The 19,244-nt window shown below is 51.9% G+C and overlaps 1 protein-coding gene across 2 annotated transcripts in view; it reads right to left on the reverse strand.

The window, feature by feature from the left end:
* Nucleotides 1-18,402, reverse strand: part of EDEM3 (ER degradation enhancing alpha-mannosidase like protein 3) — a 61,166-nt gene extending 42,764 nt beyond the window's left edge. The window contains exons 1-4 of one of the 2 annotated variants that reach the window (XM_058668939.1): nt 18,082-18,402; nt 14,806-14,851; nt 1,178-1,278; nt 793-832 (exon numbers count right to left, since the gene is read on the reverse strand). In XM_058668939.1, coding sequence (XP_058524922.1) covers nt 793-832; nt 1,178-1,278; nt 14,806-14,851; nt 18,082-18,233 — 339 coding nt within the window. In that variant the 5' untranslated portion in view covers nt 18,234-18,402. The remainder of the gene's footprint in view (nt 1-792; nt 833-1,177; nt 1,279-14,805; nt 14,852-18,081) is intronic. The other variant, XM_004578827.2, reaches the window with a different exon arrangement.
* Nucleotides 18,403-19,244: the final 842 nt, after the last annotated feature.

A 19,244-nucleotide genomic window follows, 5' to 3' on the forward strand; every position in this document is an offset into this window, starting at 1 on the left:
CAAGAATTAACTGAATGATTCCTGTATCAGAAGAGGCTGAAAAGGACAGCCAGGAAGTGGTCACATGGCACTAACCCAGTGCTGAGAAAAACAAACTGCTGTTCACGGACACACAATGCGAAGACTCGCAGTATCACTGCACCAAGTTTTTTTGAAACGAGAATATCAATTGTACTGTCTAGGATTGCTTTCTTTCTTTTTAAATATTTATTTTATTTTTATTGGAAAGGCAGATATAGAGAGAGGAGGTGAGACAGAGAGGAAGATCCTCCGTCTGATGATTCACTCCCCAAGTGAGCCCAACGGCCTGATCCGAAGTCAGGAGCCAGGAACTTCCTCCAGGTCTCCCACAGGTGCAGGGTCCCAAGGCATTGGGCCATCCTCAACTGCTTTCCCAGGCCACAAGCAGGGAGCTGGATGGGAAGCGGAGCCGCCGGGATTAGAACCTGCACCCAAAAGGGATCCTGGCTCGTTCAAGGCAAGGACTTTGGCTGCTAGGCCACCACGCTGGGCCCTCAGATTACTTTCAATAACTCCACCCTCTTTACCCGTAGTAAAACAAAGCAAACCTCGCTGCCTCATGGAAGCCGAGATCACAGTTATCTCCACCACTCTACTCAGTTCCACTGAATTGGCAACAGTGTGCAACATTTATTAGAAGCTAAGATCAAAGCAGACTAAATTCCAAAGGCTTCCATTTCATGCTTACTGTGTTAATGATTATATTCATAATACTTGCATGTCAAAATTGTGAAATTAACAAGCCAGGCAAAGTAGGAAGAAGCAACCTACCACAAGAGTGTCCAGAGAGTCGATGAGTGTCAGGGAAAACCTAGGGAACAAAGCCAGGAGACCGGTTAGGGCAGAGCCGTCCTCGTGGCTCCGCAGCAGGCGGGGAGGCACCCCACCGAGCTGGGTGCTGCTCCTCCGCAGAAACAACTAAACCCCAAAACCCTAGAATGAATGCATTCACGACTCCATATGCATCGCTGAAGTCACATGAAAGCTAAGGGATTTTAAAAGTGACATTCAATTTTTACTAATTTTCCTTTAAGGGATGAATTAATACATTTTTCACAAAAACATTATAGGAAAGAATAAAGAAGCTCAACCTAACAGCTAAGGCAGTCTTTCAACTTCAGCCAGCCCCAGAAGCATACTTGCCACCCCTACTCACTTCCCCAAGGCGTCGTCCACGTCCCCACGACTGGGCTCCTGGCCTCTCACCCGGCCTCGGCAGGTCAGCGGCATGAGCTCGTCCGCTGGGTAGGCGTGTTCCTGCAAGGACACTCGGTGAGACACAGGACAGGCATAGCCCACTGCAGCGACAACAGTCACTCACGAGACGCGCCCTCTCAGTGTGCAGGCAATTTAAGACAGTTAAATCATAAATGCAATCCACGTGTAAGAAACGTAAACTCCAAACCGTTCTTTAGAAAAGCGATCACCTGGGCCCATGCACAAGCTCACCCCCAGAGGTGACTACTGTCTACACCCCTGGTCGCCCACACGCATCACTTCACATTGCAACCACAGACTATGGCACCAATCAAAAGCTCACTGACTGGAGTCACGGATTCCCAGTGCTGGGATACTTTACTCTAATAACTACAAAATGACAATTTAGTATTAGCTGACATTACTGAGCAGGTATGCTCTAAGTACTACTCTACAGGGCTTCAGCCGACGCAGTGACCACAACCATCTCCTCCCTAACTGGGAGCCCACGTCACACAGGCGGGCAATGACGGACGCAGATGCCACGGCTGGGAACCCACGCCAGGGCCTCGGCCCTGAACAGTGTCTGCCCCTCACAGCGCTCCACTTTATGGCCGCACAGGAATTTTGCTCATTCCTCTGCTGGTGAACAGGGGATGTTTCACCTCCTCGCTGTACGAGCCACACTGCGGCAGCTAGCCTTGAGCAGTCCTCCGCACGTGGGCTCGCATGTCTGCTGCTGACCAAACAGGCCCACTGGTCTGGAGGGTCAGTAATCCTTGGCAGATACGACCACACTGAGGATACGCACTCAGACCATTATCACTAACACAAAAATAAATTTAAAAAACAAATTAAAAAATTAAAATTAAAAAATCCTTAACACAGGAGACGACCAATGGTTCACATTTCGCCAATTTTCTAGATGGAAAAAAAAATGTACCTCAGGTTCCACTGTTCATAGGGATAAACACCTGTTTACATTAGTCATCCTTATTTTCTGGAACATCTGTTTATACTTTCTGTTCATTTGTCCATTGGGTGTTTTTGGGTGAAACAACTCCTTATATGTTATTTCTGTTACATACAGAACTTTTTCTCTTGTATTTTGCTTGGCTTTAAACTTTGCTTAGAATGCTGATAACCGATCAGTTTCTGCATTTCAGGCATGCCTCCCAGCCTGGCCAGGGTTAGCTACTTAAGACACTGCCGTCCCCCTCGGAGCTGCCAAGGTCAGCCCCACCTGCCTGCCAGCACAGACCCTGGGAGGAGCATACCTGGGCTCCTGCAGAGCACATACAAACAAACATAATAAATATTGCAGAATGGAATATATAAAAAATATAAGTAAATATAAAATGAATTATAATGGTAAAATGAATCATTATTATTCAATCCTCAATAATTTTTAATGATTAGATTATCTCCTCTGCCTCGGACCTATTTCTTGCTTGTGACGTGAACTAGGAATTTTTAAAAAAATTCTCAGGTATTATTTCTTTTTCTTTTTCTTTTCTTTTTTAAATTATTATTATAATTTTAAGGTACAGTTCCCTAGGCCCTGGGATTTCCCTTACTCCCTCCCCAAGTCCCTTCCACCTCCCCCCTTACTGAGTTCCCCTAAATTATTACTATAGTATAGTTCTTCATACACAGTCATATGTCCATCACTGTGGGCATGGACAATGGCAGAGAGTCCAGCATCCTATTGTTAAGATACAGTAAACAGCTTCACTGGGAGTCCATCTTGGTCTGGAAGTAGAGATGCATACTGCATTGTATCCTCACATCTGGATATGACAGTCTCCATTACAGTTACTCTACATCCCCTTCAATGAAAAGCCACAATCCAAAATCAACAACAGGAAGAAAAGAAGAAATTAAAAATGCCATGAAGTTAAATAACATGCTACTGAATGACTAATACATCACTGAAGAAATGAAAATGAAGAACTTTCTTGAATAAAATGATGCTACTGTATGATCTATGAGTCATTGAAGAATTTAATGAGAAAGTGTTTTGAAGAGATGAAACTAAAAAACAAAAATCAAAATCCATGAGATACAGTTTCCACTGATCTTTGTTGGTGAGACATGTCTCCTGTAGGCAACAAATAGATGGGCTTTGATTTTCAATCCAGTCTACTAATCTATGACGTTGATTGCTGAAATTAAACCATTTACATTCAGGGTTACATATGAATGGGTGGTAATTAGGTCCTGTCATTTTAGCAACGGGTTGTTCACTGATTTAGTCTCCTATTGTTATTTTACTGGGATGTTCTTCACACTTGCCTTTGGTTTTGTTTGGTGCTATTCCTCTTCTCTGTCCAGAGAACATCTTGATGTACATTTGTAGGGCAGGTTTGGAAGCGACCTATTCCTTAACTTTTCTTGACTGTGGAAGAATTTTATTTCATTTTCAAAGACAAAGAAAAGCTTTGCTGGGTACATTAGCCTGGGCCGACAATTTTTTGCTTTTAGAATCTGGAATGTCGCTCTATTCTCTTCTGGCCTGTAGAGTTTCCTGTGAGAGGTCTCCTATGAGTTTAAGTGGCATTCCTTTATATGTCAACTGATTTTTTTTCATGTGCACACTTCAGGATCTTTTCCTTATGTTCAACTGAAGAGAGCTTGATGATCATGTGTCGTGGTGAAGAAGGCTTTTGGTCAACCCTGTTCTGTGCCCCTCCTGGATGTTGTTTCCCAATTCTTTCTTTAGATTGGGGAAATTTTCCCTTATTATTTCATTAAATACACTTTTAATTTCAGGTTCTCTTTCTGCACCTTCTGCGACTCCCATAACCTTTACATTTGGCCTTTCAATGGTGTCTTTCAGTTCTTGAATACTTTTTCTTTTTAGCTTGACCTAGCTCTGCTTCCAGCCTTTTGGTTTGTTTCCCTCTGGTAACAGGAAATATCTTCCAATTCTGAGATTCTTTCTTCTGCTTCATTCATTCTATTTTGGAGGCTCTCCACTGTACTTTTAATTTTCTCCACTGTGTTAATTTTTGATATATCAGCTTTCATTTACTTCCTGTGTGACATGTTCCTTAAATTTTCTTGAACTCCTATATTATGTGCTTTTCATTGTTAAGAAACTTTATAACAAGTGTTTTGAATTCTGTATATCCCATTTTTTGATGTCTTCCTCAGTTAACTCTGAGGTTGGCACAGGGTTTTGCTCAAGCTCTGTCACCCACAGGTCTATAGTTCGATCTTACTTTATTGCAGTTGGTACATGGCTCTTTGTTTGCAGTCACTTGTGCCACTCCCTCCAGTGAGTTCCAGGTCTGGGTTCTTATGTTAGACTTCCACCATGGTCTCCATAGGCCCAGCTCCTGGCTTACCTCTCTCCACCTCCTGTGACACCATACAGAGGTTATACCATTTTCTGTACAATCTTTTTCCTACTTCCAGTTGGAGTAGGTCCCAGGATTAGGGAGACACCAGGTGCCCTTCACAGCCAGGTTGCTGTTAGTGCTGATCTTGCTGGAAGCTGTTGGCCATCAGATCTGAGGGCCACACAAACCAATTCTGACCTGTATGATGTCAAACTCAGTAATATTTTCCCTGTGGGACCAGTGCAATGCACTAAGCTTAGTGAGTTCACTCCCAGCTCAGTGCATGCACAGTTCACTGTTGTCCCTACAGTCTTAAAGCCTTTGCCACCTGTACAAATGGCACCTGATGTGCCCCACTAGAGTTCTTGATCTGCTGGCCATCAGGTCTGAGGGTTCCCTGTCCTATCTTGGGTGGAGCCTGTAGAATGCCACGTTGCTGCAGTTCACTGAGCCAGAAATGAGTTCACTCCCAGCTCAGTGCATGCGCAGTCCTGTCCCATAGCCTTTGCTTCCTCCACAAAATGGTGCCCAATTCAGCTCTAGGCGGTGAACTGGGCTGTAAAACCCACCCTGTTCCTGCACTGTCTGTCTGGGATCTACTGCCCTGTCTCTGCTGCTGGTCAAATCAAACAGACCAGCAGAACGGGCAGTCCTTTGTCTGGGCTCACCTCCTGCGCTCCGGGTGAATGCCCCTTTCCACACTTGGCTGGCGGAGTTCCGGGAATGCCACCGAGGTATCAGTCACTACAACTCCACACTGTTGTGTCCGCTGCTTTCCTGTGTCTGTCAGCCTCCAGGTGCCCCTCTGCTGTCATTCTGTCCTCTCTGCTTCATCCTGGCTAATGTTTCTCCATCTGTTTAAACGTGTCCTTCACTAGGAATGTAAATACATTTGCCACCCCCTAAACAGTCCATTTTCTAAGCATCACTGCTGTTTTTACTTGAAAGGCAAGGACACCAAGACAGTGAGTTGCCATCTACTAATTCACTCCCCAAACGCCCTCGACGGCCTCAGCCGGCACAGCCAGAAGTGGGAGCTAAGAACTCAACCAAAAGCTCAACGCAGGTGTCCTAGGGAGGGCAGCAGGGGCTCAAGCAGTTGAGCCATTCCCTGCCATCTCCCTGGGAGGCTGGAATAGGAGCAGAAGCCAGAACTTCTCCTCACAGAGGGTACCAGCACCTCAGCTGCCAGGCCCTGTGCCTACCTCTAAGTAGCTTTCTTCACACAAGCCTTCCCTTCCCCCACTTCACGCCAGCCGCTCCTTGCTGAGATCGCTACGCACCTACTCTTACTCCAAAGTGATTAGCTTCATGATGCTACCTTTCCTTTCTCGATATCCCTTCTAAATAACTTTGAAATGTCCTTAAAATCCTATTGACCTTTTAGAAAGATCTGTCAATCCCAAACACAGAAGGTACAGAGACCTTCTGTCTGCTGGGTCCCTCCTCAAATGGCTGCAACAGCCAGGGCTGGCCCAGCAGAAAGCCAGGAGCCAGGCACACCATCCTGATTCCTACCTGGAACCCAAATACTTGGGCCACTTGCCACTGCCTCCGCAGGTGCGTCAACAGAGAGCTGGATCAGAAGCGAGCAGCCAGGTCTTACATCCGTGCTTAGAGCTGGGGTGCTGGCACCACATGCCACAAGGCCCATTCCCTCTCCCCACAGAGCAGTTTTGACAGGAACAGCCTCATCTGAAAAGAACTGGCATCTTTACCAATTTGGTCTTCCAGAGAGAAACAGAGTTCACCATTCTATCACTTCACACTTCATAAATTGGTTCATTAATAGGCACTCCACAGTTTGGACTGCGGCTCTAAGACTTAATTAGCAGATCATTTCTAGCCTAGATGGTGATTAATACGTGCAGGAATCTTCCTTCCCACCTACTGCAAACTCAGTGAAATGCTGGCCAAACTAACAGCAGTGCTGAGCTGGCAGCTGGACTGTGACTCCAGCTGCCAGGCGGCGGCGGCGGCAGCATCACGCGGGAGCACCCCGGCCCTGGGCCGTGGGCTCTGGCTGCATTCACAGCCACAAGCCCCACGGGCTCTCCAGGTCGGGGGCTGCTTCCAGGCATTCCCACCTCAGACCTGAGTTTTGTGCTGTCCTCACACAGACTCCCTTGAAGACTGCCCTGATGCGGTGGGGCCATGCGGAGGGGAAAGACCAGAGCCACTGGTTCACCGTGAACCCCAGTTCAGGACAACACCACCAACTGTCTGCCAAGAACAGGCCCGCCAGGCGCCACCTGGCCACGCCTGCGCGAGTTCTGCCGGAGATGTCATTGCCAGTGGTCTCCTCTTGGCTGGGCCTCCCTCTGCACAAGCTTCAAGTACTGTAATTAAGTCAAATAAACACCCACCATGGTCCCAATTTCAGCTACCCCGGCACGCTAACGGTAACTGCATAACACACACTTCGACACTTGCTCCTCAGTTCTCACAGCACTCCATCAACAACAGGTGCTGCTTCTGGCGAGGCCCCTGACATCGCGTCCGAGTTCTCAGTGACCGATCACCAGAGCCAGCGTGTCACTGCGCGACCTCCTTGCCAAGGCTGACAGCCCTGTGTGTCAATTTACACACAGCAATCATTGAAAGGGCATTGGCCAACAAAGACCAAAGTTCAATCACATCAAATATGAAAAGTGCTCACTCTGAGGTGACACTCATGGCGGACATCAACAGGACCCCGGCAGAACAGCCGTCCGGGAATGTTACTGTGAGGTTCGAGGTTCGAGACACTCGGGGAGGCCACCCTAGTCCACAGAGAGAGGTGAGGCTGGCAAGAAACTTCCTGTGAGGAACTTCCCTGATAAACACCGGGTGCGGCTGCAGGGGGAAGGGCAGTGTGCCCACAGGGGGATGGCAAGGCCAACCGAGCCCCCGCCTCACGGGGGTCCTGCCCGTTCCAAACACTCTGAGCTACAATACACTCAACACTGTCAACTTTTCCACTTTGCATTTCTGTCGGCACTCCCAGGAGTCTGACGCCACTGCCAGGAGGCTGCTGCGTGAGGCTGGCGCACACCACTTCCGTGGCCTCCCGGCCGCTCTCCTTGCAGCCCACTGCTCGCCTGCACTGTCCTCTGGGGTTCCTGGATCAGGCGGTCTCCTGCCTCACTTCCACTGGACGATCAGCAAACAGTGGCATGACTCAGTTCCTGCATTTGCTGAGTGCTGTGATGGCCATGGGTCTAAGCCTCTTCGCATCTTCTGCACCTTGTAAATGACCTGCTTATTGCACTCACAACTCTCCATTCCTACCATGTGCTGAGCTCCAGCACTCACACGCCAGACAGAAGACAAAGCAAGGACGAGCGCAAGCAGAGCCCAGAGAGCAGGTGCAAAGCGCCAAACTCCAGGAGAGGCGAGTGCAGACGGGAGCCTGCCCTCACTGAGGAGCCGGGACAATGGCATCCGGCGCTGCCAAGGGCACCACCCAGCGGAGCACGCGCTCATTTTAACACTCACCTAAATGTCAGCATAAATTCCTATTCTTTTGCCTGTCAAATTCCTAATGACTTCCCAGACCACACATTTCTTTGCTGTATCGTTTCATATTTAATACACAGAAGCACTCAGAAGTCAAGAAAAGTTGCTAGTGTATTTTGAAAGATACTTTGTACAAGGATTATTCCAATGTTAATTTTGAGTAAGTTTCTATTTTAAGTCACCGCTTAGAAAATTTCACATTATTTTTACCTTTATACAACACCTGCATACACAAACACCTCTGTGTAAAACTAAACGTGAATCTAAACTCTAAATACGAAATTCAAACCTTGACCTTATTTAAACATCAGAAATATTAATAGCACTGCAACCAGGGTAACCAAATGAGGGGGTTTTGAACCAGGTACTTCATGTCCCTTTGTTTCAAGGTTCGAGATAAAAATACAGCCAGAGCCCTTTCTTTGGGTTAACCACAAAGCACTCTGCAGGCGGGCTGGCAGGCCCAAAGCAAAGCCGACGTGGCACTCCGTGGCAAGTGCACCGCCCTCCAGCCCGGGTTCCCCAGCCGCGGGAGGAGCCGGGACCTCTCGGTACTAAGTCGTGCAGGCGTGACTCAGACAGGAAGACCCAGCCGTCAGCACCCCAAGGTAGAGCACACAGTAAGAGTACAAGCCAACGACAGAGACCCTCCACGCCACGGTGCCCCTCCAAACGCTCCAATCAAGGCTGAACTACAGCCAACCCAGAGCCAGGCAGAGGGAGATCTCACTGAAACCACACAGCACAGGGGGTAAGCAACCAGCTTCCCCCGAGGCCGCTAGAGTGCCTGCTGCTCCCCTTTCCCAACAGCTCCCAGAGAGAGCCGTGGCAGCCCCAGGCCAGGCAGCATGGCCTGCCCCTCTAACACTGTGCTCTCCACAGGAATAAAAAGAAATCTAAAAAAAAATCATCATAAAGCAAGTTACGAGAAATGTCAAATACACTTAATTCTCAATATTGCGTACACTCTTGACCTTGTGTTCCAGGTCCTTATGTTGAGGCAGATACTCCTCCCTGAACTGAAAGAACCAAATGGCGAGAAGCGACCTGTCACATTCTGATACTGCGTGCTAATAACCAACCGAAACTATGCAACTTCTCACTTCTGTTTTCACACCTCACCTCTAATGGGTTTCCTATTTTTGTTTAATTGGAAAGTCAGATACACTGAGAGGAAGATCTTCTGTCTGCTGATTCACTCCCCAACTGACCACAATGGCCCGAGCTCAGCCAATCCAAAGCCAGGCGCCTGGAGCCTCTTCCAGGTTTCCCATGTGGGTGCAGGGTCCCAAGGCTTTGGGCCGTCCTCGACTGCTTTCCCAGGCCACAAGCAGGGAGCTGGAAGGGAAGTGGAACAGCCAGGATATGAACCGGCGCCCATATGGGATCCCAGCATGTGCAAGGCAAGGACTTTAGCTGCTAGGCTATCGTGCCGGACCCGTTTCCTTTTATTTCTCCTCTACACTAACTCAAACTATTTTTCAGATGTCTAGGAGTCCACGTATCCAGGTGATCAGATTCATAAACACTTTGTCCTTTTGGGACAGAGGGGACAGAGGGGACAGAGAGGACAGGAGCGACAAAAATGGAACGGCCTTGAGGTCTTCAACTAACCACTGCAAAGGACAGTGTCCATGAACTTAAGTCTGCTCTCAAAGTCAGATGGAAGTGAAAGCTTCCAAATTCTTCAATACCTCTTTTTAAAGATTTATTTATTTTTATCAGGAAGACATATCTATGGAGAGAAGGAGAGACAAAGATCTCCCATCCTCTGGTTCACTCCCCAAGTGGCACAATGGCCGGTACTGCGCTGATCCGAAGCCAGGAACCCGGAGCTCCTTCCAGGCCTCCCATGTGGGTGCAGGGCCCCAAGGCTTTGGCCGTCCTCTGCTGCTTTCCCAGGCCACAGGCAGGGAGCTGGATGGGAAGTACAGCAGCTGGGACACGAACCAGCACCCACACAGAACAGCAAGGCAAGGATTAACCACCAAGCCATCGCACCAGGCCCAACTCTTCAGCACACCTTTGGTTTTTGTAAACAACTGGCACAAGCCAGCACAGAAAGATGAGAAAAAGAACCAAAAGACACACAGATTGGAAAGACAAAAGCTAAAGCTTTTCTTTGCTGATGAGTTGCTAGACCATGTAGAAAACCCTAAGGTACAGACCAAAACAGGCTACTAGAAATAACAAAGCAATTAGCAAAGGTGCAGGATGTCTGTGTAACATCAACAACCGGAAATGCAGAGCAGAAAAGCTATAATTCACAATCATATCAGAAATGTCAGAGGCTCACGGGTCAACTTAACAGAACACGCCTCAACACTCACAAGGAAAACCATCAAACAGTGCCGAGAGTCACATGAGCTCAGGGCTTCTGCAACCACGCTAAGCAGACAGCGCGACGTCGGGGCAGGGCTGCAGGCCTACACTCACACTCACACTCACACTCACACTCAGAGCCTAGGGCAGCCTCTGCAGGCTCAGGCAGTCAACTCAGGTCACACGACTCAGCCCCTCCACAGCTGGACGTCCACACTACAGATGTCACACGACTCAGCCCCTCCACAGCTGGACGGCCACACTACAGATGTCACACGACTCAGCCCCTCCACAGCTGGACGTCCACACTACGGATGCTGAGTCAACTTTCACCACAGGCCAAGTACTTTCAGGGACACAGGTGGTAAGGGACAAGCGTTAATATTCAATAACTTTAACAAGTCAGTAACAGCAAATGACCTGTTTTAAAATGAACAAAAAGATTGCATCAGATGCTTCATCAAAAATACACAAAGGGCCCGGCATGATAGTCTTGTAGTTAAATCCTCGCTGTGTATCTCCTGGGATCCCAGAGGAGAGCCAGTTCATATCCCACCCAGCTCCCTGCTTGTGGCCTGGGAGAGCAGTCGAGGACGGCCCAAAGGCTCGGGACCCTGCACCTGCGTGGGAGACCCAGAGGAGGCTCCTGGCACCTGGCTTCGGAATGGCTCAGTTGTGGACATTGCAGCCACTTGGGGAGAGAATCAGAGGACAGAAGATCTTCCTCTCTGTCTCTCCTTATCTCTGCATATTTACCTTTGCAATAAAAATAAATAAATCTTTAAAAGAAAAAAAAAGGAGAGAGATAAACAGCAAACCAGCACATGGGAACTTTCATCACTAGTCCAGGAAAACTCCAATGAAAATTCCAACAAAATGCCTCCCTAAAGCAGCCAAACTCAGAAAGACCAAATGAAAATAGCAAAGGACTGAAAAAACTGTGTTGTAACTGAAACCCACAGCCTCGGGAGCACCCTGCTGAGGACAGACCCTAAGCCAGTGACGCCACTCACAGCCGTCCAGGGCAGGACCTCCAGGGTGCCGCAAAGCAGCTCCGGCTGCTAAGTTGGGAGGGCACGAGGCAGGCACCTGGATAAGACTGTGGCAGGAGACCCGGAAGGCTGCCCGGCCAGACCCTAGCACTCGCAAGCCTCCCCTCAGGAAAGTTCTCCCTTGGAGCCAAACCCCTTGGAGCCATATGGCACAAAGCCTGGGACGGGACAGGGGAGATGGAACTCCTCCTGGGTGCTGGCCAGCAGAGGCTAAGGAGCAGGGCCAGCCATGGGCCAGCCTGGAGGGGGCCTCACACACTGGTGCTGACATCCTCCCGCCTCAACACCCGTGTCACTGCTAACAGATTTTGTCTCCAGGGGCTGTTACGGCTGTTTCAGGTGCAAAGGAAAACCTACCCCAGCCTCACACACAGGACCGTGTATGCACAATCACCGGGCCACGAAGGAGGACAGCTGCAATGTTAAACTGTGTGTTAGGAAGAGTTTACTGATTTTCAAATTTATTTAAAAGAGTTGCAGAAAAAGAAGGACAGAGAATTCTCTATCAGCTGGTCCATCTCCCCAAACAGCCAAAAGTGCTGGGGCTGGGCCAGGCAAGACCCAGGAGCCCAGCGCCTCATGCAGGACTGACTCCCACTCCTGGGATGCCCCATACCACTGTCCCGGACACATCAGCTGGGCATTAGGTTGGAAGTAGAGCCTCCTGGGGATGAACCAGCATTCACATGGGATGCCAGCACCTCAGGTGAAGTCTAATGCACTATGCCACGACGCAAGTCTCTAAAACAACATAGAGACACTGAAGGGTAAGAGAAGCATCACTAAGAAAGAAAAAGCTCTCGGAATCCACGGGAAGACACATGTGGCTGGGATGATACAGACTAATTATCTCCTTCACAAAATCAACAAACTAGGCTTACCAGCTCTGTTCAAGTTCATTCGTAACGCTCAGGGTTCTGTGGGAGACGTTCCCATCGTGTAAATTATCCTGCAAACTCACTCACTCGCAACGCCAAGAACACACTAAGGGCAACCGCGCCCCTGCGGCCTGGGGCCAGGTAAGGCCCTGCCAACATGGCACAGACAACAAGCTCCTGCTGCCTTGGGAACCGAGAACACCATCTGTGCAACTCACCGTGGGCAAATCGCAACCTGAGTGGGCAGCCAGGTCCAGCCAGACAGCGTGGCTAGAACATCACCGTCAATACAACCTGCAGGCCAGGCACCAAAAGCATGAGAAAGCCTGCTGCCCTGCTGGGAGGGCTGAGCCAGAGCAACCAGGCCAAAGTGACAGGCCCCTTCTACGGGGAGAGACTGTCACAGAGCCCGCCACCTCGTAGCAGAAAGCTGGAACAGCACAGCACCCAGCACGACCTGGGACCAGGCAGCACGCAGGTGCTTCTGAGGCCAACCCCGACGACGAGCAGAGCGGATGGCCCAGTCACGGGGGGCGGAGGGACATATGTGTGGATGTGCCTGCAGCCGTCAGGCCCCAAAGCCAGACACCGCAGGGGAAGCAGGCGGCCCCTGCCCCCACTGCTGGGGGATCTGGCACAGCCAACCTAGGGGATCCAGCCTGCCTTGGAGAAAGCTGCTACACCTTGGCAGGTGGGGACTGTCAGAGAGATGGCTGAGAAACAAGTAAAGGCGCCAGCACCCAGCAGGCATGTGCAGTAAGGAAAACAAAGCCAAGAGGTTGACAGACCCTGAAGGCTTCTGTGCCTTAACAGTTAATAAAGTATGGGCCCGGCGGCATGGCCTAGTGGCTATAAGTCCTCGCCTTGAACGCGCCGGGATCCCATGTGGGTGCCGGTTCTAATCCCGGCAGCTCCACTTCCCATCCAGCTCCCTGCTTGTGGCCTGGGAAAGCAGTTGAGGACGGCCCAAAGCTTTGGGACACTGCACCCGCGTGGGAGACCCGGAAGAGGTTCCAGGTTCCCGGCTTCGGATCAGCACAGCACCGGCTGTTGCGTTCACTTGGGGAGTGAATCAGCAGACAGAAGATCTTCCTCTCTGTCTCTCCTCTCTGCATATCTGACTTTGTAATAAAAATAAATAAAATCTTAAAAAAAAAAAAAAACAGTTAATGAAGTTTATGAAGTTATTCCTTTGAGTTTAAAAGTCAGACATATCACCATAATAAAACACACAAAAAAACACAAACATTATTTGATTTGGTCTAAGTACTCAGCTATTTCAAAAAAAATATTCAGTCGGCATTGATAGTCCAGGCACAATAACTACAAAGAAATTAAAGAGGGAGCCGGCGCTATGGCACAGCAGGCCTCCCATACGGAACCAGTTCAAGTCCACTTGCAACCCACCTGCTCCACTTGCAACCCACGGCTCCCTAACATCCAGGAAAGCAGCAGAGGACGGCCCAGTCCTTGGGCCCCTGCCACACACGTGGGAGACCCAGATAAAGCTCTTGGCTCCTGGCTTTGGCCGGGAAAGCAGCAGAGGATGGCCCAAGTCCTGGGGCCCTGCACCCACGTGGGAGACCGGGATAAAGCTCTTGGCTCCTGGCTTTGGCCTAGTTAGTAACTATGACACAGGACTCAAAAACCTATACACTTCTCATCCACAGCAAGCCAACAGTTTCTGAATATACAAACTAGAAAAGATTTCCAACTAGCTCCAAATAAATACGAGGTACCTGGATTCTCTCGTGTGCTTTAAAACTGTGCTGTGTTAGTTGGGGACGTGACTCGGGGAAGTGTAAACTCCACACCGACTGGATACAGCACAAGCACACTGAGGTCACACATGTTCTAAAATAGTTGAACACACCACAGCATGAGGGACGTCAAACCTTCATGGAAAACAGAACCGGGGCATTCATCCAGTGCCAAAAATGTGAAAATGCATGCAATTTCCTCCTAATACCCTTTTCAAGAACTTCTCTGAGACTCCTTGGATGCGTGAATTCTCACTCTTCTTCTCCCCGAGGGGCACTGCCACACAGCTCTCCGGCAGTCCAGCGCAGGGTCAGCCGTGCACACGGCAGGGCACACTCGGGGCGCTCCCCGAGGGGCACCGTGCATAGAGATGGCCCAGCACTTCTCTGACTCAGCTTTCTTCACAACACTATGAAACAATACTAGAAATATCATTTTTAAATTAAGAGAAAAACTTTCCTTAAAGTCAGCGATAACACCTTTTTTTTTTGCTTATACCCACACCACGGAGCTGTACCCAGCACTCAACGAGCCCTGCTGCCAGCGCCAAGTGTTTCATAACCTAATATCTGCTCAATGGATCGCCTCCCCAAGGTCTGCTAGCAGCCACACTGTTCACATCCTCGCTCCTCTGTCCAAACAAGCTGGTGCTCCAAGCACGTGTCCGGGTTCCGGTGCTCACACAGTAATCAGCTCCCAGAAGCTGTCGGTAAAAACACGCTTTCCACTTACCATGTAGTTACCATAGGCATGGTCAAACATCTCCAGTACTTGATTCCTAATTTAGAAAAGCAGAAATGGAAAACAGTTAAGTACAGTCTATTTACTGTCTGTCAAAAAAATTAACTCTCCTTACAAAACATACCAATCAGAAACAAACAAAAAGTCAGAAGACAACGCCAGCTGGCAGCCAGGGCTTGGCATCACACGGACAGCTCAGCTCCTCTCACTCGGGTACAATTCACCTCATGATTTTCACCCGAGAGAACTATGGGTGCACTCGGTGAACAGAGTCATTACTGCCCAAGCAGCTGTTCCTCCTGCAGGTGCTGAGCCTCACACAGCTGCCTGCAGCGCCTCCGCCCATGGGCCCACTCACTGCTCCTCGCGAGCCTGAGGCCTAACGGGGGGCTGACGGGAAACAACATTCCATCAAGCCTCTGACACCCCCCTTAAGCTAAGACCACCAAGCCTGCTTCCGCACCTACTTTGCCAACATTTCACATTTTCAAAAGATGTATTTTATGTTGTTCTCTCTCAAAAAGCCGTCAAAAACCAAACAGTAGTCATTTCTGTGGTAAGGAAACTCCTGCTCATAAAGAGAAGCCCAGGTGTCGGCCAGCTGCGTCTCCAGGGCTCCGCGGCGGCTCACCAAACACAGGGCCAGCCCCGCCGAAGGCACGCTCAGAACCCAGCACCACACGTCAGGGGGCATGAGGGGCGCAACAGGCTAAGGGCTTGAAGGCTTGGGTTGAGGGGGTGTAAGGGTGACATGGCGTGAGGGGCTGAGGGGCGTGAGGGGCGTGAGAGCTACCTTGTGGACAGAGTAGGCCAGAACTCTAACTAGCTCACTAGGGAAAAACAGCTGAGCAAATGGCTTATTAACACTTGCTTTTCCACAGTTCAAACAGGTGACATTTTCATAGGGCCTCCTGCTGCACTGCAGTTGTCATCTCTAAGATGCGAGTGTGGTCCTGTAAGACCCTGCACCCCAACTTACAGGGCCTGGGTCGCCGGCGAAGACCCTGAGCGCCATGAGCTGGATTCCTGCAACCCAGGCGGGAGGCCTGGTTGGTGTCGCAGTCCCCAGCTTCCACCCCTCTGGGGCATCCAGGGGACGGACCAGGCAATGGGAGCCCAGTCTCAACCTGATGCTCAAATTAATAAAACCTTTTTTAATGTAGTCAAAGATAAGGAACTGTTAATAATCATAAAGTTATGAGAAAATAACTAACTTCCAGGTCCTAATAATAAGTAACATGGCTAAATATAATCCAGACCACTCCAACCTGAAAACTGAAAAACCTCCGAACAACTTTTATATATAGCAGCCACCGAAAACACCTCATCATTAAAAACAAGAGTTCACCATCTTTGCCAGAACAATAACTCTACCTATGTTTCCCACATAGCACAGTTCTGGGGGGACTGATCGCAGAAAGTCAGGGCGTAGGTTCAAGAAGCCCTGGACCACACTGCAGATGACCAAGACCCTTAAATCAGTGAGATAACTACCTCCACTGGCAGTGTCCCCCAGGCTCCTGTCTGATATAACTACCTCCACTGGCAGTGTCCCCCAGGCACCTGTCTGATAAGGTCAGAATGGAGGCTTTCTCCTCCACATAAGATCAGTACCCCAGTGACTGGAAACCGACAGACTGCACCTGCACCCCAGCCGACCCTGCTGTGGTCAAGGTCACGGGTCAACCACTACTGACAGGAGGCAGCCCTTCACACAGCCCAGGGTCAGCAGGGACCTCAAAGGGCGCGCCTGTCATGGACTGCTGCTCAGACTTACACATCAAAGTCTTAACAAAGCCATGTGTAAGCGCAGAACAGCCCGATAACTACTATCTCAAACAGAAGTAGCCACAAGACAAAAGCACATGAGCACAAGATCCACAGCTTTATTCATTTTAAACAATCTGTAAGTCAGCTTTTTTCAAAGTTACACTATCTGCCAACACTGAAAGTGGACTCTTACATTTCACTCTTCAATAAAGAAGATAACTTCACAAAATCCACTGTCCTAACGATGAAAACCCCGAAACAAGCCAACCCTAATGCACTCCTTGAAGGCCATGACTGCGAGGACCTGGTAAATCACCCACACGCCACAAGCTGCAAGCAACAGCAACTGCCCTCGCCTCACAACTGCAGTCTTATCTGTTTGGTTTGGGGGTGTAGGGAGAAGGTGGTACACGTTGTGCTTCGTATCACAAGTCATTATTTGGACTAATGAATCCGATTGCAGTTTTCGGGAAACTCCCAGAGCGCAAGGCAGCCAGGTCAGTCTCTGGGGTTAGGGTTAGTCAGAGGGGGCCGGCTGATGCGACAGAAAGCGACAGACCTGAGGAACAAGTCTCACTTTGGGAAATGATCCCAAAAGCTTAGCCGAAAAGCTCACGCCAACTTAGCTGCACGTTTCCGGTTAAAAATTCATCCTGGGACAGTGGCCAGTGAAGCCGCTCAGGACACCAGCATCAGGGCCAGGGACGCGGCTCCACCAACGCGCCTAAGCTGCAGAGGCGGCCCAAGTGCCCGATTCCCTGCCCTTCCCAGGGAAGTTCCTGGTGCCGGGCTTGGCCTGGCCCAGCCCCGGCTGTTCAGCCACTCCAGGAGGGAACCAGCAGGTGGAAGATCTCTCTCTCCCTGCCACTCTGTCTAATTCTGATCAAGCATGAGTTACCAAGCAGCTCTCTTCCAAGTAAAAACTTCTCTCGGAAAAGGTGGTTGTGTTTGATCTTTTTCCATCAAGCCATCTCTACTGTTATTTTACCACGAGCTGACCATGTCTAAAGGAAGCAGTCGGTGGGGCAGGATTCCTCTCTGTCCACCCAGCACCAGGGACGTGGCCGGCCCGCCCGCCTTTTCTCCTGCTTGCACGGGGACAGGGCAAAGTGCAGGCTGTGCCCCCTCCGCGTGCGAGGCCTACCCGGCTGTCCCCTCCCCTGGCGCGCTCCCCGGAGCAGGGCGGGCAGCTGGGGGCACCACGACCGAAACGTCAGGAGCCTCTGGCCAGAGCAGCGCAGCCTCACGGGCCCGGGGCTGGCTAACCCGGGGGCCTAACCAGCCACCTCAGCCACCTCAGCCACAGGGGGCCGCCGCCGTCCCAGCTGGACGCCCGGAGCGACCGCCGCGCGGCACCGTCCCCGTCCCTCCCGCGGACACGCCTCTCGGCTGGGGGAGCAGGTGCACCTCCTCGGGGCTCCTGCAGCAGCGTGCCGCCGGCACCCGGTGCAACGTCCCGGCCCGACGGGTGCCGGACCCTCCCCTCCTCGCCCTTACCCGAGCCTCTGCTTCTCCTCCCGGCTCATGGGCGCGGCGTCCGCCCCGCACACGGCCGTGACGGCCAGCAGGCAGAGCGCCGCCGCCAGCAGGCTGCCGGGCGCCGGCCGCGGGCGCGGACACCCGCTGCCCCGGCCGCCGGCCGCGCTCATCCCGCGGGCTGCGCGCTCGCGCCGCGCTACGCCCGGGCGGCGGGGCGCATGTCGGGCGCGGGCGGAGGCGCGGAGCGGACAGGGCCTGCGAGCCGCGCACAGCCGGCCGAGCTCTGAGGCCACCGAGCAGCCAGGACCGCCGCCCTCCGCCGCCGGCGCACCCCCCGCTTCCGGTGTCGTCGTCTAGGAAACCGGCCGCGCGTCACTTCCGGCGGCCGGGCCGCCTATGCGGGCGGCGGGCGAGAGGGCCGGGCCGGGCGGCGGGAGCGGGCATTGGCCGGGGAAAGGGCGACGTGGACCGAGGCGGGGCCGGGCGAGGAGACCCCTGGGCCCGACGCTCGGGGCGCGCTCCTCCCTCCCCGCCTTCCTCTTCCTCGGCTCGAGCCCCGGGAGCCGTCCGGCCCCTCCCCGCGACGCAGGCCGCTTCCCTGGGCCACGCAGAGTGAGGCGCTCGGTGCCCACGTCACTGCCGCGCAGCCCGCGCCGACTGGGCAGACCGAGGCCGCCGGGCCGCCACGCTTCCGGCAGGGCTGAGGCGCGCGAGGCTGCTGACGGAGCTCACCCAGGCAGGGCTGAGGAGGGCGAGGCTGCTGACCGAGCTCACCCAGGCAGGGCTGAGGCGGGCGAGGCTGCTGACCGAGCTCACCCAGGCAGGGCTGAGGCGCGCGAGGCTGCTGACCGAGCTCACCCAGGCAGGGCTGAGGCGGGCGAGGCTGCTGACCGAGCTCACCCAGGCAGGGCTGAGGCGTGCGAGGCTGCTGACCGAGCTCACCCAGGCAGGGCTGAGGCGGGCGAGGCTGCTGACCGAGCTCACCCAGGCAGGGCTGAGGAGGGCGAGGCTGCTGACCGAGCTCACCCAGGCAGGGCTGAGGAGGGCGAGGCTGCTGACCGAGCTCACCCAGGCAGGGCTGAGGAGGGCGAGGCTGCTGACCGAGCTCACCCAGGCAGGGCTGAGGAGGGCGAGGCTGCCAGCCTGGCATACCCTGATCCCGGGTCACTGGTGAGGAGAGA

Source organism: Ochotona princeps, chromosome 10 (assembly GCF_030435755.1).
Source record: "Ochotona princeps isolate mOchPri1 chromosome 10, mOchPri1.hap1, whole genome shotgun sequence".
Classification (NCBI taxonomy): domain Eukaryota; kingdom Metazoa; phylum Chordata; class Mammalia; order Lagomorpha; family Ochotonidae; genus Ochotona; species Ochotona princeps.